We start from the raw sequence: 22803 nt of genomic DNA on the forward strand, positions 1-22803 counted from the left end.
ACCAGGTTCTGGAGCCTGGCCTGACTGTGCGCATATCCAACACATGTGCACATGCCCTTGTGTGAGATTTCACTTCTGTACATGCGCCCAAAGTGAAATCTCGCATGAGGACGTTCGTACGGGTGAGATTTTGGTGATTTGTTTGCATGCGCAGAAGCAAAAAAGGTGAAAATTGGTGAAATCTCACCTTCACAAGTGTCCTCGTCTGAGATTTCACTTTGGGCGTTGCGCAGAAGCAAAATCTCGCATGGGGGCGCCCGCACATGTGTCAGGCACACACACCACCAGCCTCAGGATCCCGTACCAGTAGGAAAAGGTGAGTGGAGCCCTTCACTGGAACAGAGGTTTTGTCTTTAGAGATTTTGGATTCATGTTGGAGCCCATCTTCAGGGCAGTTCTCTCTTGCTCAGGGATATTAAACTCAAGACCCAAGTCTTCAGAGAGGGGCGTCATACAAATCTAACAAATCTTAATCTTAAATCTTTATCCAGATCACAGGGTGCTTAGATCTGGCCTGATGGGCTGCCCTGGAAACAGCAAAGGACTGGCCCGAAGTGCCTCTGCCAGCAAAAACGGAGCTTGGGTGGGCTATGTTTTCACTGGCAGAGGGTTGCAGGAGGCTGTTGCAGCAGAAACACAACTCAGGAGCTTGTTTTTGTTGGCAGAGCACCTTCTGACATGAATGATGTTGAGTTAGCCACACCCACCCGGCCATGGCTCCCCTTGGCTCCCCAAGGTGAAACACAACCCTGATACCTCCTTCAATGAAATTGAGTTTGACAGCCTTGCTCTAGCTCAGTGTTTCTTAAATAGTGGGCCGCCTCCAGGGAAGGGCTACCAAAATGTTTACCACCACAATGTGGTCGTGGCTTATGCAGGAAGCTCTGCATTTTTTTTCAACGTCTTTCAATGCAAATTGGGTGCTCTGGGGTGGAGCTCCATTTTCGCTACCCTAATGCATTCTCCTCTGTCTGGGCAGTAGACCACTCCTGGGCACACACTACACACCCCCGGGGAAGCACAGAGTGATGCCAGGGAAGCGCATGACCCTAGGGGATGTGCTTTTTTTGCCACATGAATTAGGGACTTTTTGCACCAAACAATAGCACACAGCCCAGAGTAGGCGATATGAAGTGCATATAACAAACCCTTAAGAGATGCCATTGAAAAATATTTAACAGGGATAAAAAGAAAGGAGGAGAGAGACAGAGATAATGAGACAAACATAAGTCTCCCAAAAGCTAAGATGAGGTGGGAGATGAGAAAAGACCTGTATGTTTACTGGGTCTAAAAATGTTGGCAGTGGACAGCATGAAGCCAAATAAATTAAGGTGTCACTTAAACACATTACACCTCAATCACACTGATAAGTCGCTTGAGTTTTTTCAGCGAAAAAGTGCCGAATATTGCAAACAATTGTCCTGCTGGAGAGTTGGGGGGGGGGGGGAATGTTTACTTTTTCCTTGGGGGGGGGGGGTTGTAATGAAAATAATTGAGAAACACTGCTCCAGATAGAGAGAAGTTCCCTGAAAGTAGACTTCAGCATGAGTCTAAAAAGTTGGAAGACAAAACCTCTGATTCCAGTGACTGACCCAGATTGGATCTTGCAGCATTATCCTGGGGCACATATATTTGTCTTCATTTGATAAGTAGTGATGGGCGAACCTAACCCGCACAATTCGGGTCCGTACCAAATTTTGCGCTGTTCGGTATGCCGAACACGAACCCAAAATTTTTTCAAAGTTCGGGCAAAGTTCGGGGTCGTGTTCGGCATTCGGAGCTTTGACGTCACCAGCAGATAGCTAAGGATGCCAAGGTGATCACTTCCTGGATTCCACGGAATCCAGGAAGTGATCACCTTGGCGTCCTTAGCAACCTGCTGGTGACGTCAAAGCTCCACCCCCGGAATCTCTTCGTGGGAGGGATTCCCCGTTCGGGTTCGAGTTTGGGTTCGGTTTGGGTTCGGCCAAATTCTGCATAAAGTTCGTCCGAACTTTCCAAACCCAAACCCGAACCCTGTTGGGTTCGCCCTCTCCTATCCATCAGAGATATGAACTGATTCATTTAGTTGTAGATCCAGTGAAACAACAATCTAGACTTTGGTATTTAAGGTTAATAGTTAGCTCTGTAAGAGGTTTAGAATGATGCTACAACACCCAGATGAAAAGCTGTAGCTGGCCATATGAAATAAAAATTCATTTATGCTTTCCAGAGTTGCTCTTTTGCAGGAAAGGAGGAAATGAAATTCTTAGACAGAGATCTGGATCATGCAGATACATTTAAAATGTGTTCCATTAGCATTTAGCTCATTCGGTTTGATTAAAATGTTATTTGCCTAAGGAATTTAGTAAATGGACTCCTATCTGGTTTGATTGCATGGCCATACTGATTATTTTCCCAGACCTACTGTATAGTCTCTTCCTTCTTGTCTTTCGTTTGTCCTTTTTTAAATGGAGATATCATAAGCTCAAGCAAACTCTTTGACATGCAAGGCATTCATTGAACCCTCAATTTTTTTTCTACCAGATTCAAAGCTGAAATGACTATGATATTGACTTTAATTGTAGCTTCTGAGCTTTGTTGCCTTGTTTTATGGTCTGTACTGCTCTTTTTGTCTCTGATTATACTGTATGTTGCTTTTATATTCTGCATTCTAAAATAGCTTATACATTTAACTGAAGGAGAGGAGGGACAAATTTAGTATGTAGGACAATCACCAGATGTAAGATCAGATAATGTATTTCAAAACTCATCTTCATTATCAGAGCTAATCCTAATATGATTTTAACTAATCTCTACGCTAATACTATTGGATTTGATCATGATGGTTGTATGGAATCCAAAATACCTTTTCAAATTATCCAAATTTGCAATGTAATCATAAAGATTAGGCCTTTCCAAATGTAATTATTCTTCCATTTTTACACTCCTCTGAATTTTGGGATACATTTTTCCAATCAAAATATACATTCAATTATACATCCCCCTTAAGGAACCCTGGATAGAACATTGATGCTAGAATGAAAAATTGCAAAAGAAACCTAAACAATACATTTGAGCAGATGATATACCAGTGCTCCTGATGACCACTGCCTTCTAAATGCTTCAAAAATATCAGTGTTAATGATACTTGGGTGTGAAGAGCTCTACTTTTTCAGATAGCAATAGCCCTTAGACTTACATACCGCTTCACAGTGCTTTACAGCCCTCTCTAAGTGGTTTACAGAGTCAGCCAATTGCCCCCAACAATCTGGGTCCTCATTTTACCCACCTCGGAAGGATGGAAGGCTGAGTCAACTTTGAGCCTGGTGAGATTTGAACTGGTGAACTTCAGCCAACAGTTAGCAGAAGCAGCTTGCAATACTGCACTCTAACCACTGCACCACCAAGGCTCATCAATTGAGGATTGACTCATTTATTGCAATAGGAATTGACCAACCAATGTGTCATTTAAATTTGACATAGTAGATTGAGATTAACTGGCCTCAAGTCATCCAGCCAACTTTCATAAACTTTCTAGGACTAGAATTCACAGTCTCCTAGTAATTGGCCCAAACTCACCCAGCCAGCTTTGGATACTCTTGAGTCCTAGTAATGATATCCATGCAGTATTTTGGGGTGAATTAAATCAGCGGACTGTGAGTTCTAGTCTCATTTTAGACCTGAAAGCTGGCTGGGTGAGTTTGGGCCAATTACTAGGAGACTGTGAGTTCTAGTCCTAGAAAGTTTATGAAAGTTGGCTGGAAAGTTTAGCTTGCCGAACAAGCAAGCTAAATGCAACAAAGTAAATTCATTACATTGGCATAATCTGATAAACTTGGTCCAGAAATTAGGCAGGCTCAATAAATTCAGAACAATAAAAGCAAAACAACATTTAAAATGTAAGAATTTTTTAAAGAAGTAAATAAGGATGCATGGCAATTGAAAATAATCATTTTGACCTAAATGTAATAAAATTTAATAGATAAGTGAAAGCAAATAGAGGAAATGTAATAGCAAATGGTATTGTAAGTTTGTACAATAATATTGAAAAAGTTTATATGAAAGTTTTCTAGGTGATAAAAGTCAAGGAGGCAGCATTTTGTTGGATGATAAATACCGAATGTAAATGTAAATTCATTGTATTGTATTGAAGGTCTATGATATTGCACTTTCTAAAAATAGAGAAAAAAACATTTTACTAAAAAAATGCATAGGCTTAAAGTAGAACAAAAAGCAACATGCAATGTATTTTTTTTAAATTACCAATGTCCAAAACCCCACTTTCATTGTTCTAATTCAGGGGTAGGCAAACTTGGCTCTTCTATAACTTGTGGACTTCAACTCCCAGAATTCCTGAGCCAATCATGCTAGCTCAGGAATTCTGGGAGTTGAAGTCCACATGTCATAGAAGAGCCAACTTTGCCCACCCCTGTTCCAATTGTAATTATATGAATACAGAGCTGCTAAATGAGGTATGAATCCTTGATAGCAACTGCTATAATATATGTTTAAATCCAGAGGTGGGTTCTAACTTATCTCACCACTGGTTCGCTTCCCCTTGCACTGAGTGGCTATGTGCACACATGCAGTGCCAGAAAGTCAGCTCCTGCGCATTCACAGAAGGAAAAACCAACAAAAAATTCCCCCAAAAAACATTGCATTGTCCACTGATTGGTACCAACAGAACCAACTCTGTGACATCGCCAGCACTTTACTACAGGTTCTATAGAACTGGTATGGATTGGGAGGGACTCACCTCTGTTTAAATCACTGACGTATTCATTATTTGCATGAGCCCCATTATTATTATTATTATTATTATTATTATTATTATTATTATTATTATTAGTTCTGCCGGGCTCTCTGATAGGAGCCTCCCGAAAATTCAAGGGTACAAATTTCAGACACACACACATATGAAAATACAAAACAATGATCTTTATCACAAAATTCAAAATAAACTAAGCACTCTTTTTGTATTGCAAAGAGCACTCTTCCCAAAACAACTGGGTAGTCTGTACAATTTCCCTTAAGCAGTCATTAAGTACTTAGCTAGCAGCTGTGAAGAAACTTCACACTCCTTCTTCTTCCAATGAAGTGAGACACACACACACATACATTGCTCTGCTTTGTTTTCCAAAGCGTGAAAAATCAACAAAGTCCAGAAAACACAGGATTCCTGATGAACTCCAATCAGATATTCTTCCACAACGGCCAAATTCACATGTTGCTATTTATAGCAGCAGCCCTAATTACTGGAGCCCCACCCAACCACAGGTGGCCTCCCTTATTTCCTGTAATATGTTCTTACTTGGTCTCTTCTACGCATAATTCTGCACTTGCATTGGTCCAAAATGTCATCATCTGAATGAAAGGAAGATAAGGAAGAGTGACTGCCTGGGCTGTGTGCCAAGCCCTCCTCTGCTGAGTCACTCCCACCTTCTTCTTCATTCGAGGAAACTAAACTCTGAACTGATTCTATCAGCAAAAACAGGCCTGTGACATGTTGAATTTTCCCCTGCATCCACCTCCCAATCACAATATCATCATCATCATCATTATCATCATCATCATCATCATCATCATCATCATCATCATCATTATTTATTAGATTTGTATGCCGCTCCTCTCCGAGGACTCGGAGCAGCTGTTGCTATGCTAGAAAGTTGTAGGACAACTCATATTTGAATGATCTAAAATCCCTTTTTATAGAGATAGACTGACATGGTGTGATAAATCAAACCAGCTGAGCATTCTTCAAGCTTTAAATAGGATGAAGTGTAGGAAAGTAAAGATAGCCTTAATCTTGCATACCGTCAATGGCGCCGAATGCCTTTACTGTTGTGGAAATTTCAGTGATAGGATACTGATTTCATTTCATGCATTAATTGCTTTAATACTATTCATTAAACTATCACAATGGGCATTAAGTAGCTATGAAATGAGAGATTAGTTGAAATTGATGGGTGGTTCCCTTTGTTGTAGGGCAAATCTATCCTTTTTTAAAAAGTACACTTAAGAAAAAAATCTGTTAAATAGAAAATCTTTCCTAAAATATTATATTCCCCCTTTTACTCTTACAAAATAATAATCAGCTTTTCCTTTCATGTTTTTTTTTTTAAATCAAAATTTTAAATCCACCCCCGCAATATACTTTGGGCCCATACATGTACTTTCTAGATTACAGAAAGCTACTTTCTAGTTATATCCATTTTTATGTCTTAGAGATTCAATGTATAAATTTATGTAATAACAAACAACAAAATAACAAAATCAAATGAAGGAGCATTTAAAACCCATCCATTACTCTCTAATAAATGTTTACTCTAAAAAATAAGTTTATTTAAACTCTTCATTGTAACAACACTAACATTTTCAAGGTAATATGATGACTAAGAAGTATTTTTAAAAAATATGCCCACATGTCTTATCTATCTATCTATCTATCTATCTATCTATCTATCTATCTATCTATCTATCTATCTATCTATCTATCTCTCTCTCCCTCCCTCCCTCCCTCCCTCCCTCCCTCCCACCATCCACCCACCCACCCACCCACCCACCCACCCATCCATCCATCCATCCATCCATCCATCCATGTATCTGACTTAGCATTTAGACTTATATACTGCTTCATAGTGCTTTTACAGCCCTCTCTAAGTGGTTTACAGAATCAGCATATTGCCCCCAAAAATCTGGGTCCCTGTTTTACCCACCTCAGATGGATGGAAGGTTGAGTCAACCTTGAGTGGGTAGTGAGATTAGACTTATCAAATTTGATTTATATGCTGCCAAATCTCACAGGATTCAGAGCGGCTTATAACAATAAAACAATACAGTACAAGGTTAAAGTCAAATATTAATAGCAATAAGAAACTCTTGAGTTAATCAATACTTCAATTATTAATAAAAATAAAACCCCTCAAACTAATCAATACAATCATACTCTCACACATACCAATTGAAACAGGATTCTGCTGGGGCTAAGATGTTGTCTCTCATGGTCAAATTGTGCATATAATTTGATGTTATTTTATTATTGTAAATTAATGAATCATTTAATGCTTTTAATTTTATTTTCTCCACTGTACACATCCTTCCTACTTTCTGAATTCAAAAGAAAGCCATCATGGAATGAGTTCTCTAACGTTATTGTGTTGTTGTAAACCAGGGGTCTCCAACCTTGGCAACTTTATGACTTGTGGACTTCAATTCCCAGAATTCTGGGAGTTGAATTCCAATGCTGGCTGAGGAATTCTGGGAGTTGAAGACCACAAATCATAGTTACCAAGGTTGGAGACTCCTGTTGTAAACCACTGAAGGTCACTGAGGTGGGTGGGATGGGCAACATAGATATAAATAAATAATGGTTTTGGGTTGAAATGTAGAAAGCCAGGGGAGCAATGGGCAACTAGAATAAGAATTATATACTGCTCAAAAAATAAATAAATAAAGGGAACATTTGAACAACACAATATAACTCCAAGCAAATCAAACTTCTGTGAAGTCAAACTGCCCACTTAGGAAGCAGCACCGATTGACAATAAATTTAGCATGTTGTTGTGCAAATGGAATAGTTGTGCAAATGAAATATTCAGTGAGAATATTTCATTCATTCAGATCTAGGATGTGTCATTTGAATGTTCCCTTTATTTATTTATTTTTTGAGCAGTATATAATCAACAGACACCCTTATTATTACTGTAGGTTTTCCATCCTTGGGAATTAAACTTTTCTTTCTCCTCCTTATAGAAAAAAGAAAAGACAGTAATTTGTGTGATCATAAAAGTTGAAGAAGAATATTTTGGGAAAATGTCAGAAATATACAGGCAATCTTCAACCTATGGCCAACATTGAGCCCTTTTTTTGTTGTTGCTAAGTGAAATATTTGTTCAGTCAATTTGGCCCATTTTACAACCTTTCTTGCCACAGTTGTTAAGCAAATCACAACAGTTACTAAGTTAGTAACATGATTGTTAAGTAAATCTGGCTTCTCCATTGACTTTGCTTGCAAGATAGCCGCAAAAGGAAATTACATAACCATGGGATATTACAACCATCATCATCAATAATAATAATAATAATAATAATAATAATAATAATAATAATAATAATAATAGTAATAGTAATAGTAATAGTAGTAATAATAATAATAATAATAATAATAATAATAATAATAATAATAATAATTTATTAGATTTGTATGCCGCCCCTCTCTGAGTTTGGGCACTTGAGTTAGTTGACAAGTGTCCAAATTTTGATCAGATGATCACTAGATGCCATAAGTGTGAAAAACAGTCTTAAGTCACTTTTTTCACTGCTGATGTAATGGTCACTCAAATGAACTGTTGTAAATTGAGGAGTACCTGTATTTGGCACAATAGTTGTCTTTGGACACTGTGTGTGAGTATGTAATTTATTTATTTTTTCATTCTGCAGCTTCATTCAGACATCGATTCTGGTGATGGGAACATCAAATACATTCTCTCAGGTGAAGGAGCGGGCATTATTTTTGTTATAGACGACAAATCAGGGAACATCCATGCAACAAAGACGTTGGACCGAGAAGAAAGAGCCCAGTACACATTAACTGCCCAAGCAGTGGACCGACATACCAACCGGCCCTTGGAACCACCCTCAGAATTCATTGTCAAAGTCCAAGATATCAATGACAACCCTCCTGAATTCCTTCATGAAAATTATCATGCCAATGTACCAGAGAGATCCAATGTGGGTAGGTAACACGGACGTGCCATATTATTCTCTTTGCTGGGAAGAGTGGTAAACCGGGGGAAATGCAACTTCTCTTCTCTCTACATGGGGCTACCCTTGAAGAGTGTTTGGAGACTGCAGATAGTCCAGAATGCAGCTCCGTGAGCTGTTATGTCATTGTGCTGCACTGGCTGCCGATTAGTCTCCAGTCACAATTCAAGGTGTTGGTTATCAGCTATAAAGCCCTCCATGGCTTAGGGCCTGACTATTTATGGGACTGTATCCTGCCACATATCTCCCAGGGACCAATAAGATCACACAGAGTCGGCCTTCTCCGGGTCCCGTCAACTAAGCAATGTAGGTTGGTGGGACCATGGGGGAGGGCCTTCTCTGTAGCCGTCCCGGCTTTATGGAACCAACTAACTGCCCCCAATGTCTGTACTGCTCCAAATACGGTAGAGTGCCAGTAGAGTGGGTGCTTTGCCAGCAGGCCTGGGGGCCTTGAATTTTAACATCTGGCACAGTCGAGTCATGTTTGATTGTTATGTATGTTGTCTGATAGATTGGATTTAGGGGGTTTATAATGGGGTTTTATAGTTTTAGTTCATGGTTTTTATAATGGGTTTTTAAATTTGACTTCTTTTTATTCTGTATTATACAGTAATAACTCGTGTTACAAACTTAATTGGTTCCGGAAGTAGGTTCGTAAGGCGAAAAGTTCGTAAGACGAAACATTGTTTCCCATAGGAAACAATGTAAAAGTGATTAATGCATACAAAGGGGGAAAAAAATCGCAAAATGGTGCTCCGCTGGATGCCGCCGCCCAGATGTCACCTTTTAAAACAGCCGGGGGGCTTCTCGGCGTTCTCCCGAACGCCGAACCCGGAAGTTCGGGAGGCCGCCGAGAAGTGCCGCTGGCCGGCTGTCACCTTCTGAAACAGCCGGGGGGCTTCTTGGCATTCTCCCGAACGCCAAACTCGGAAGTTCGGGTTCGGGTTCCAGAGGCCACCGAGAAGCGCCTGGCTGTTTCAGAAGGTTACAGCCGGGTGCTGCCGCCTGGCAGAGCACCATTTTTGCAATCGGCGGTGGCGTTTTCAGCCGATCTGGAGGCTGGAAAGGAGGTGGGGAATCCCAATAGGGAATTCCATGGGCGGAGCTTTGAGGTCATGAAGACATCCTTCCTGGAGACCACGGGTGTATGGGTAGGTAGGTAGGTAGGTAGGTAGGTAGGTAGGCAGGCAGGTAGGGAGGGAGGGAGGGAGAGAGAGAGAGAAAGACAGACAGACAGACAGACAGACAGACAGACAGCTAAAAAAAAAATAAAGGGAACACACAAATAACACATCCTAGATCTGAATGAATGAAATATTCTCATTGAATACTTTGTTCTGTACAAAGTTGAATGTGCACAACAACATGTGAAATTGATTGTCAATCAGCATTGCTTCCTAAGTGGACAGTTTAATTGCACAGAAGTTTGATTTACTTGGAGTTAAATTGTGTTGTTTAAGTGTTCCCTTTATTTTATTTATTTTTGAGCAGTATAAATCTTGTGCATGCCTTGCCTTGGATGTCAAATCCATTGTGATAGGACAAGGCTCCACACCTCTTCAGACAATGCTAACGATTCTCCAGCTGATAAAAGATAGCCCATCTAAATTATTTCAGAGGAAACGTGAATGGATTTCTTCTTGATAACACTAGCTTTTTACATGCACGGATAACAATGGTGTTCCCCCCCCCCTTTCGATTTTAAGCCATCTGAAATGCTATCTAGGTATGGATTTATATAGGCATCTGAAGCCTTTTATTCATTGGCAAAATAAATAAATAAATCCCAGAATGTTTTTAAAATATGAACAAGGAGAGTACCTGGCTTCTATTTTTATCATCTAAAAGCTATGCTGCAAAAGGAAAAATCCCAAGGGGGAAAGAGAGGGGTGGGTGGGAAATACAAGCTAAGTTGCAGCTTTTACTGTGGCCACCAGGGATGAAAACAATTCAGGTAGCATGATGAAAAAGCTGTTGGCTAAGTGACAGTTGGAGAACACTTAAAGCAGCTGATTTTTCAACAATCTGGAAGAAACAGCTCTTCTATTTATGAGAAGCAAAGACGCAGCTAACTGGGGACTTTTTAAAGTTTTGGAAAGTATGCTGAGCTTCTGGAGCTCATTCCTGGCCTTTATTAATTCATTCCTGGCCTTTACTAATAGCTCTCCTTTTTATTGGTGCATGACCTCCAGGGAGGAAAGAAAGAGACTTAGAATGGAGAAATCAGCAATTTTCCAAAATGCTCACCCAACTGCTTCTCCTATAACAGTGATGGGGAACCTTTGGCACAGGCTTTATTTATTTTATTTATTTATGTATTTATTAGGTTTGTATGCTGCCCCTCTCCGAAGACTCGGGGTGGCTAACAACAATATAAAAAGAAAATGTAAACAAATCTAATATTAAAATAGTCTAAAAAACCCCAATTTAAAGAACCACTCATACATACAAGCATACCATGTATAAATTTTATAAGCCTAGGGGAAAGGGAAATTTCAATTCCCCCATTCCTGACGACAGAGGTGGGTTTTAAGGAGCTTGCAAAAGGCAAGGAGGGTGGGGGAAACTCTGATATCTGGGGGGAGCTGGTTCCAGAGGGTTGGGGCCGCCACAGAGAAGGCTCTTCTCCTGGGTACCGCCATAGGTGGCACACGGAGCCATATCTGCTGGCATGCAAACCATTGCCCTAGCTGGCCAGCTGATTTTTGGCTCTCACAGAGGCTCTGAGAGGATGTTTTTGGCTTCCAGAGAGCCTCCGGGGGGGATTGGACAGGTTGTTGTCTGGAGCAGACAAAGATGCTTTGGATCTAGTCTATGCCCTTTTACCAGAAGTGGGTTCCTAACAGTTCGAACCAGTTCTATAGAACTGTTAGTAACTTGGTGGACTGGGTCGCTGGAACCGTCAGTGACTCAGGCCTGCCACGCCCCCGAGCCACTTATCTCGGCGGTGCCATAGATGGCGCCATCTTGTTCTTTGCTTCTGCTTTGGTTCTTTGCTTTTTCTTTAGTACTGGACATGTGCGTGTATGCAAAATGTGCACAGGGCGCGCAATTCACACACGCCCACATGTCGCATTCCTGAGCGAACCGGCAGTAGGGGAATCCTTCCTGTTTCTGTTCTTGCAGCAATTAATGGAAGAGCCTTCTCTGTGGTGGCCCCAACCCGCTGGAATCAACTCCCCCCGGAGGACTGCCCCCACCCTCGCCTTTCGCAAACTCCTTAAAACCCACCTGCCATCAGGCATGGGGAAATTGATTCCCCCGGGCCACTCTGTTTTATGCATGGCTTGTTTGGGATGTATGATTGTTTTATATTAAGGGTTTTGAATTGTTTTTAACTATTGGATTTGTACTGTGTTCTGTTGTTGTGAGCCGCTCCGAGTCTACGGAGAGGGGCGGCATACAAATCTAATATAATAATAATAATAATAATAATAATAATAATAATAATAATAATAATAATTTGCACAAGCTTGACTGGTAGCCACAGGGACTCAAAAATATATTCTTTTGAGTTTGGATGAGGTTAAGGTAACGATAGCAAGAGTTGCCAGGAGTTTTTAATTTATTTAATGCCTCCTTAATTTAAATGTGTATTTGATTTAAGCCAGTGATATGCTGCCAAAAATTTTACTGCCATACTGTGGGCGTGGTTTATTTTGTGGGTGTGGCTTGATGCTCATGTGACCAGGTAGGAGCTTCTTGCCAACCATGTGACCAGGTGGGAGTGGCTTGACAATCATGTAAACTGGGGGTGGCTTAAAGGTCATGTGACTTGGTGGGAGTGGCTTATTGACCAAGACAAGTTTTTAAATAGGTGATTGGACTCTTTTTTCAGTTGATCAAGTCACATTATTTGAATAGTCACATAAAGGACAAATGATAGACAGCATTATTTGTTGAGGAGCACAGGTTTTGTACTGAACCTACAAGTTTCAGTATGATAACAGATTAGGCAAGTAGCTCAATTTTCTTTAATTGCTATAAAAGTTCAGTTCTAGATAATGATTAAAATGATTAAAGTGTTTATGGGTAAAAACATACTATTTAATTATTACCTATTTTAAAAGTACTTAAGGATCATACTAAGATATTTTGTAGAGTCTTCGGAGAGGGGTGGCATACAAATCTAAATAATAATAATAATAATAATAATAATAATAATAATAATAATAATAATAATAATAATAATAATTATTATTATTATTATTATTATTATTATTATTATTATTATTATTATTATTATTATTGAAGGAAGGACAATAAAAAAACTATTAAGCATCCAATAAATAGTGCATAAACTTACTACCCCCACTGTTCCCCCCCCCACCGTGGAGGCAGCAGCCCATTACAGATTCAAGTCCATGAAAAGACTTCATAGATGTATAAAAAATTAATAATAATCAGACCGGATCACATCAAAATGGAATGGATCATGCCAAGGGTTAAAAAAAAAAGTTGCATTAGTTTTTTCCCCCCCAAATGGCATCTTTATTAAATGTGAGCAACATTTGGTTCCAAAGCCAGCAAATGTGTTTTTTGGATCCAAGCAATGCACAGAGCAAATCAGGCTGCCATTGGGAGAATTTTTAATGGACTGTTTCTTAGCCCCTGACCTTCTCTGGTCCATCCTCAAACTCAGTCTCTCTTACGCTGGCTCGTTCCCAACACAAAATTTGGTTTTCTTCCAGTTGGTTTGGGGAGAGTGATTCTGCTGACAATGTACCAGCCTTAATTGTCATTATTTCTTTCCAGCATTTCATTGGTTGGAAAGAATTTAGAACAACAGCTGTCCTTAATCCAATCCCACTTGTGATTCTTCTTAAACAAATAAAAGTCCTTATGGGGAGGAATCATCTCCTTTTTATCCATAAAGAAAACAAGCAGCAAAATTTTGCATGTATGACTTATGACTTATGCACCAGTGATGGCATTCAAAATTTTTCACTACAGGTTCTGTGGGTGTGGCTTGGTGGGCATAGCAGGGGAAAGATACTGTAAAATCCCCATTCCCACCCCATCCCACAGGAAGGTTACTGCAAAATACCCATTTTTCCCCAATCAGCTGGGACGTTGGAGGCAGAGAATAGATGGAGGTGGGGCCAGCCAGAGGTCGTATTTACTGGTTCAACGAACTACAGCGGTACCTCTACTAAGAACGCCTCTACTTATGAACTTTTCTAGATAAGAACCGGGTGTTCAAGATTATTTTTGCCTCTTCTCAAGAACCCTTTTCCATTTACAAACCCGAGCCTCCGAAACTGTAACTGAAAAAGGCAGGAAGAAGCCTCCGTGGGGGCTCTCTAGGAATCTCCTGGGAGGAAACAGAGCTAGAAAAGGCGGGGAGAAGCCTCTGTGAGGCCTCTCTAGGAATCTCCTGGGAAGAAACAGGGCCTCCACCCTCCCTGTGGTTTCCCCAATCACACACATTATTTGCTTTTACATTGATTCCTATGTGAAAAATTGCTTCTTCTTACAAATGTTTAGAAAAAATCCCTAATCTTATGTTCCCGGGTCTATTTGACCCGGACTGCAAATTGATCATTTTAGGTACTTATATTTGGTCTTTTTGAAAGCTTTTTTCACCTGGAAACAAGTTTGAACATTTCTGCACACAATGGAATGAAAATTGAACTGAAAAAATTAATCCTTATTGGTTTATTTTGCACATAAATGTGCCTCCCCCCCCGTTTTTGTGAAATGTTTTTCAATTTATGGATAGTTTTGCTTGCAAAATGCATTCTATTTTACTGAAGTTGGTGTGGGATTGGTAGCTTGAACATTTCTGCACACAATGATATGAAAATTGAAATGAAAAAAGTAAATCTTATTGGTTTATTTGGTGATATAATGCATGCCCCCCCCGTTTCTGTGAAATAGTCTTCACTTTATGGATAGTTTTGTTAGCAAAATGCATTCTATTTTACTAAAGTTGGTGTGGGATTTGTAGCTTGAACATTTCTGAACATAATGATATGAAAATTGAACTGGAAAAATTGATGCATATTGGTTTATTTTGCACATAAAGTTATTTCAATTTATATAAAAAATATGCTGTTAATTTCAAACTTACATACTTTTTTTTAGTAAAATGGATTTCTTTCATAAAATTAGTTCTCTGGCTACAATGTGGTTGATTTTCAAAAGGATATTCCAAATATTTCTAGCCAAATATGTATAACAAGTGACAATAATGGCACACAGCAAGGCTGAGGGGGGGTGGCCCTTTTGTGGCAAAAATAAACCAATAAGAAACATTTTGTTCAGTTCATTTATATTTTTCTTATGTTCAGGATTGTTCAATTTAGTATATCAAACCTTTTGGGGGAAAATTCCTTAGGGATTTGTAGCCTTAAAAAATATAAATTGACACGAAATTCAGAAAGGATGGGGGAGGGGCTTTTTGATCAAAATAGAAATATAAGTCTCAATTTTTCCAGTTCAATTTTCATATCATTATGTTCATAAATGTTCAAACTAGTTTTCCAGTTGAAAAAGTTTTCTAAAAGACCAAATTCAAGTACCTAAAAAAAATCATTTTGGTCCGGGTCTATATGACCCGAACAGACTAAACGTGACTTTTTTTTTGCCCAGAAAAATTTTTCCCCCCACCCTCACAAATATTTTTTTGATCATCAGCATTGTTAAATTGAGTAAATGAATGCCTAAGATTTTAAAGAATATTTCGGATTTGGAGCATAAAAAAATAAAAAATGAAAATGGTTGCAAGCAGCCGGGGGGGGGGGGCTTATTTCTGATGTTAAAAAACCAGTAAGAATCATTTTTTTTCAGTTCCTTTATATTTTTCTTATATTCAGAAATGTTCAAGCTACCAATCCCACACCAACTTCAGTAAAATAGAATGCATTGTGCAAGCAAAACTATCCATAAATTGAAAAACATTTCACAAAAACGGGGGGGGGCACATTTATGTGAAAAATAAACCAATAAGGATTAATTTTTTCAGTTCAATTTTCATTCCATTGTGTGCAGAAATGTTCAGACTACTTTCCAAGTGAAAAAAGCTTTCAAAAAGACCAAACATAAGCACTGCAAATGAAGAGTTTTTGGTCCGGGTCAGGGTGACCCGGGAACAGAAGATTTGTAACTTTTTTTGCCCAGCAAAAAGTAAGCCCCCCACCCCCCAAAAAAAAATTCTCATAGAGAGAACCCCTGAAATGATGAAAAGTCATGAAATTTCAAGTTTCAGATATGCAGGGAAAATTTTTTACAGGGACTCAAACTTGGCTTCGGGTCACATACGACCCGAACAGAACAGCAGGGTTTTAAGAACCTGGTCATGGAACGAATTACATTCGTAAATTTCCATCACCAATCTCCAGAACTGTTTAGAACCTGCCGAAACTCACCTCTGTTATGCACCAAATACCAGATCATAATTAGCTTGCCATAATTAGCTGGCCAATCTCAGCTGATTATACTATATTGTGCCAATAGTCACTTTATATTTATCATATGTATATCATGGAAGTGTTTTGGTATCTGTTAGTCAGTGCTGGCTGACTAAGGCTTTTACACAATGCAAAATATAAAGCACAATTTTAAATGTCCTTTCCACTCAAATAAATTCCCTTTCCAATAAAGTAATTGCCTGTGAAACATGCAGAAAAATGCTGAACGAATCACAGCATATGCAACATAGCTCACAGGGCTGGATAGCTCGTGGGAAAGTTTGTTATAGGAGCCTTGTCTTTAGGATGCTGGGTGAATTAAGCAATTGTTTATTTCTTTTGGTATAGCATATTATAGCAGAGGGGAGATATGTGGCTGTTTTATGATGCTGCAGGCAGGTGTCATGTTCACACAACCGTGCACTCCAAAACACTTTTAGAGATTGGGCGCAAAGAGCTGCACAACCCTAAAATTAATACAGTGATACCTTGTCTTACAAACTTAATTGGTTCCAGGACGAGGTTCTTAAGGTGAAAAGTTTGTAAGATGAAACAATGTTCCCCATAGGAATCAATGGAAAAGTGATTAATGCGTGCAAGCCCAAAATTCACCCCTTTTGCCAGCCGAAGTGCCCTTTTTGCGCTGCTGGGATTCCCATGAGGCTCCCATGCATGGGGAACCCCACCTCCAGACTTCTGTGTTTTTGCAATGCTGCAGGGGAATCCCAGTAGGAGAATCTCAGCATCGCAAAATGAGTGCTTCGCTGGCAATAGAAGTCCGGAGCTGGGGTTTCCCAGCGAAGGGAGCATCAGTGAAATTGCAGCATCACAAAAACACCGAAGTCCTCAAAACCCCACCTCCAGACCTCTGTGTTTTTGTGATGCTGCGATTTCACTGAGGCTCTCCTTGCTGGGAAACCCCACCTCTGGACTTCCGTTGCCAGCGAAGCACCCATTTTTGCGCTGCTGGGATTCCCCTGCAGCATCACAAAAACACGGAAGTCCAGAGGTGGGGTTTCCCATGAAGGGGAGCCTCAGGGGAATCCCAGCAGCACAAAAATGGGTGCTTTGCTGGCAACGGAAGGTCTGGAGGCGGGGTATCCCAGCAGCAGCGGTGGGTTTGTAAGGTGAAAATAGTTTGTAAGAAGAAGCAAAAAAATCTTAAACCCCAGGTTTGTATCTCGAAAAGTTTGTATGACGAGGCGTTTGTAAGATGAGGTATCACTGTACTCCAAATCATAATACTTTAAAAATTGCAAGGAAGGGAGGGGAGGAGAAATGCATTTAGCAAATAGAATTAACTCAAGTGTATACTCCCAAAAAATTAATTGAATAGAGATCTGCGGTAATCTGTACAGCTGTTAGGGTAACCACTGGTGATTTGTTAGTAAAGCCTCTTTTTTTAAAAAAAATGAAATGTGGATATTCCGAGGTGCAATTAGTAAAGATAACCAATCACATGTTTCTCATTGTTCCCATTGAAACGTGAAGTTGGCATTGTACTTAGCTTGAAACTTTGGAAGTGGGGTAAACGTATATCTAAATAGATGTATCTTTTCTGTCTGCAGGTACATCTGTGATTCAGGTGACAGCCTCAGATGCTGATGACCCTACCTATGGAAATAGTGCAAAACTTGTATACAGCATTCTTGAAGGCCAACCATATTTCTCTGTGGAGCCACAAACAGGTACTGATCAAGTGTGCGCTAACTGAAAAGGAATTTTGGAATAGAAGTGAGAAACCATCAACTTTCCAAATCTATTTGGTCTATATCAACACCCCCCCCCCCATTTTTACGTACATGACTCTGAAATCTAATTGTTATTGGACTTCATGTTCAATCCCTGATCATTAGCTTTAGTGAGTATGGCTAATTACCTGAACAACATTAACAATGGCAATAGAATACTGGAATACTGTGTATTTGGAATACTGTGTTCAGTTATGGAGACTTCAGCTACAAAAAGATATTGATAAAGTTGAACAGGTCCAAAGACGGGCTACAAAAAGGGTGGAAGATCTTAAGCATAAAACTTATCAGGAAAGATTTAATGAACTCAATCTGTATGGTCTGGAGGACAGAAGGGATAAATACGTTAAAGGGTTAAATAAGGTTCAAGAGGCAAAGTGAACACAAGAACAAGGGGGCAGAATCTGAGGTTAATTGGGGAAAAGATCAGAAGCAACGTGAGAAAATATTACAGTATTTTGCTGGAAGAGTAGTAGAACAAACTTCTAGCAGACGTGGTTGGTAAATCCACAGTAACTGAATTTAAACATGCCTGGGATAAGCATATATCTATCTTAAGATAAAATAAAGGAAATAGTATAAAGACTGACTAGATGGACCATGAGGTCTTATTCTGCTGTCAATCTTCTATGTTTCTTACTGTCTTACTGTCCTATTGTCCAAATTTGCCTGTACCTACTTTGTTTTGTTTATGTTCATACCAATATCTTATACATGTTTTGACAAATAAATAAATAAAATAAATGTTCAGGATCTTAACCAGCTGCTTTAAAACACTGACAGTATTATGACTTCCAAACTTAGATAAAGTTTACATTTTGTAATCAACAGCTGGCCCCATATAATACATGTCAAAGAAGTGACTCCTCAGACTAAACACAGTTTGTTAGTCTTCTGGGTTGGTTTATCAACATAGTTCACTCTTCTGTGTTACGTTTACACTCTCTAATATTCTTTCCTATTTCTGTTGTCTCCATTAAAAACCTTCATGAAAAATCACAGCATAAAACACAATTTTAACGTTTTTCCTAATGCATTTCGAAGTGGACAGTAGGGACAAGCCTTCAAAATGTATTCGGGAGGTGGAAACGTAGTCAGGGAATATAATTTTATATCCACACTCTTTTTAGTCCCCCAAATTTCACAAGCACTGGGAACGTGATGCTCAATTTTTAACATGGCTATTAACTTGAAATGCTCAGAACCTGGAGTAAAAATCCCCATTCTTCAAGAGCTTCCTGTATATTTTGGCAACAAATGTGTTAGTCCCTTACTCCATATCCCAAGTATCCAGGCTTTATTTATTTCCTATATATTCAAAGACCAAAACTGAGCAATAAAGAAAAAAAAGAGAAATTGTTAACTTGATTTATATAAATACTAATAATGGCAGTAAATTTTAAAAAGCTAAAAGTAGAAGGGAGAAAGAGAGAGAGATTGTATATGAGCAGAGTATATGATGGGGAAGTCAATAAGAAGCATTAGCTAAGTGGTTTTGACATAAAATCATTCATTTCAAAATGGTCTAATCCTTTTCTAATTGTGATTGCAACGGTGCAGAATGAAGTGGCCTTTAGGGTGATTAAGCGAGACTGATCTCTTAGCAGGAAGAACAGAATCACAGATCCGGGCCAGTCCAAATATCTGTTGATGAAATGTTCATGATGTACTATAATATAATGGTGGCTCAGGAAGATTTGAGTGATAGTCTTAACCTTTACATCCAAAACAGATGCAAACATATAATCGAAAAAGGATGTTGTGAAATCTCCCCGTAGTACATTATTCTATTGCTGTTGTTGGGTGCAAAGCTTAGAATTGAATAGAATAACAGAGTTGGAAGGGACCTTGGAGGTCTTCTAATCCAACCTCCTGCTTAGGAAGGAAACCCTACAGCACTTCAGGCAAATGGTTATCTAACATCTTCTTAAAAACTTCCAGTGGTGGAGCATTTACAAGTTCTGGGGGCAAGCTGTTCCACTGATTAATTGTTCTGTTAGGAAATTTCTCCTTAGTTCTAAGTTTCTTCTCTCCTTGTTTAGATTCCACCCATTGCCTCTTGCTTTGGAAAATAGTTTGACTCCCTCTTCTTTGTGGCATCCTCTGAGATATTGGAAGACTGCTATCATGTCTCTCCTAGTCCTTCTTTTCATTACCCAATTTCAGTAACCGTTCTTCATATGTTTTAGCCTCCAGTCCCCTAATAACCCTTGTTGTTCTTCTCTGCACTCTTCCTAGAATCTCAACATCCTTTTTACATCTTGGTGACCAATACTGAATGCAGTATTCCAAATGTGGCCTTATCAAGACATTATAAAGTAGTATTAACACTTCACATGATCTTGATTGTATCCCTCGGCAGCCTAGAACTGTGTTGGCTTTTTTGGCAGTTGTTGCACACTGCTGGTTCATATTTAAATGGTTGTCCACTAGGACTCCTAGATTCCCACTCACAGATACTACTGTTGAGCAAGGTACTCCATAAATGGTACCTATGCATTTTGTTTTTCTTACGTGTATGTAGAAGCTTACTTTTTTCACCATTGAATTTCATTTTTTAGATAGTGCCCAATGTTCAAGTCGGTAAAGATCCTTCTGTATCTTGAGTCTTTCTTTCTTTCTTTCTTTCTTTCTTTCTTTCTTTCTCTCTCTCTCTCTCTCTCTTTATTTCTTTCTTTTTCTTTCCGAGCTGGAGAAAAAGAAAGCCAAGATTTCCCTCTAGTGAGGAAATGATATTATAATGTCTCAAATTCCCGCCATATCCCACCAAAGAAGGAACACTACTCTTGATATCTATTATGGAACTTTTGGGCCTACCTTAGATTCCTGGACTACATATTGATTAGTGAATCCATTCTGATCCTGACCTCAAATTCAAAAACCCACAAAACTTCAAATACAATAGATGTTTTTTTGTTTTTTTTTAACAATGTGACCTCACTTTCATTTTCCTTAAGCAAACTTCACCAACATAATCCCTACTGGCATTACAACAGGTTAGGAATAACATTTTCCTCCTGGGAGGCCAACTGTTTTGGGTAGCAATCCGAGATGAGATAACATAAATCAACCTTTTGTGTGCAAATCCTAATGCCCTTTCTCATATTGGAAATGGCAAAGATCAAATTCCTCAGACTTCCCCATTAAAACCTCAACAATCATCATATTATAAGCCGGACCAGGCAAGATCACAGAAAGAGCTTATCAAGCTGTTGCAGAATCCAATTTTACAGATGGATGATTCTATTGTGTTTGACTTCATTTTTTCCCCCTAGTCTTATGCTTTTTAGACAATGTGTTTGAAAAATTTTATATGCATACATATTCCTTTCACCTGGGATAGTCTACTTTTTGTGAGGGGGAAGGGTAAATACAGTACATTAAATTCATATTAAATTATGAACAGAACAATATTCTTCACCCACAGCTTCTTTAATTTAACCAACATCAGATATTCTATGGAGTGTGGGTGGAGTGAATTATAGTTGATAAATACATTTTTGTATTCTATTAGAAAGTTTAGAATTGTTTATAAAGTTGCAGCATAATAGAATAGAATTTTTATTGGCCAAGTGTGATTGGACACACAAGGAATTTGTCTTGGTGCATATGCTTTCAGTGTACATAAAATAAAATATACATTTGTCAAGAATCATGTAGTACAACACTTAATGATTGTCATAGGGGTCAAATAAGCAATGAAGAAGCAATATTAATAAAAATCTTAGGATATAAGCAACAAGTTACAGTCATAAAGTCAACAATGGAGGAAATGGGTGATAGGAATGATGAGAAAAACTAGTAGAATAGAAGTGCAGATTCAGTAGAAAGTCTGACAGTGTTGAGGGAATTATTTGTTTAGTAGAGTGATGGCGTTCGGAAAAAAACTGTTCTTGTGTCTAGTTGTCTTGGTGTGCAGTGCTATTATCCTATAAGGGCAGGCCATGCAAATACATTACATTCATATTAAATTATGAACAGAACAATATTCTTCACCCAACGCTTCTTTAATTTAACCAACATCAGATATTCTATGGAGTGCGGGTGGAGTGAATTATAGTTGATAAATACTCCGATCACTGAAGGCAATTTCTCTGTTATATAATCATTTAAGCAAATATCTGCCAGCCCTTATGCAAATGGATGTATGTAAAACAGACTTGCTGTGAGATAAACATTGGAAGAACATATTGTGAAACGTTTCTTCTCATCTTTTTCCCGAAGGTATTATAAGAACCGCTCTCCCCAACATGGACAGAGAAGCAAAGGAAGAATATCATGTTGTGATACAAGCAAAGGACATGGGAGGACACATGGGAGGACTTTCAGGAACCACCAAAGTGACAATTACCCTCACAGATGTCAATGACAACCCACCAAAGTTCCCACAGAGTAAGTTCTGAAGAACTGGCTGCCGATCGGTTTCCGGTCACAATTCAAAGTGTTGGTAATGACCTTTAAATCCCTACATACATCCGGAACCGTCTTCTACCGCACGAATCCCAGCGGCCAATAAGGTCCCACAGAGTTGGCCTTCTCCGGGTCCCATTGACCAAACAATGTTGTTTGGCGGGGCCAAGGGGAAGAGCCTTCTCTGTGGCGGCCCAGGCCCTCTGGAATCAACTCCCCCCAGAGATTAGAACGGCCCCCACCCTCTTGTCTTTTGCAAATTACTCAAGACCCACCTTTGTCACCAGGCATGGGGGAGTTAGGATATTCCTTCCCCTAGGCCATTACAAGTTATGTATGGTATGTTTGTGTGTATGTTTGGTTTTTATAATAAGGGTTTTTAGTTGTTTTATTAAATTGGATTTTTACATGTTGTTTTTTATCATTGTTGTTAGCCGCCCCGAGTCTGCAGAGAGGGGCGGCATACAAATCCAATTAATAATAAT

The 22803-nt window shown here is 39.2% G+C and overlaps 1 protein-coding gene across 1 annotated transcript in view; it reads left to right on the plus strand.

Annotated features, from left to right (window-relative positions):
- The window catches only part of CDH11 (cadherin 11), a 168787-nt gene that overhangs the window by 106415 nt on the left and 39569 nt on the right, over positions 1-22803 (plus strand). The window contains exons 4-6 of the mRNA XM_070760412.1: positions 8422-8716; positions 17726-17845; positions 22133-22300. Coding sequence (XP_070616513.1) covers positions 8422-8716; positions 17726-17845; positions 22133-22300 — 583 coding nt within the window. The remainder of the gene's footprint in view (positions 1-8421; positions 8717-17725; positions 17846-22132; positions 22301-22803) is intronic.

The sequence above is a fragment of the Erythrolamprus reginae genome, chromosome 9, assembly GCF_031021105.1.
Source record: "Erythrolamprus reginae isolate rEryReg1 chromosome 9, rEryReg1.hap1, whole genome shotgun sequence".
NCBI classification, from domain to species: domain Eukaryota; kingdom Metazoa; phylum Chordata; class Lepidosauria; order Squamata; family Dipsadidae; genus Erythrolamprus; species Erythrolamprus reginae.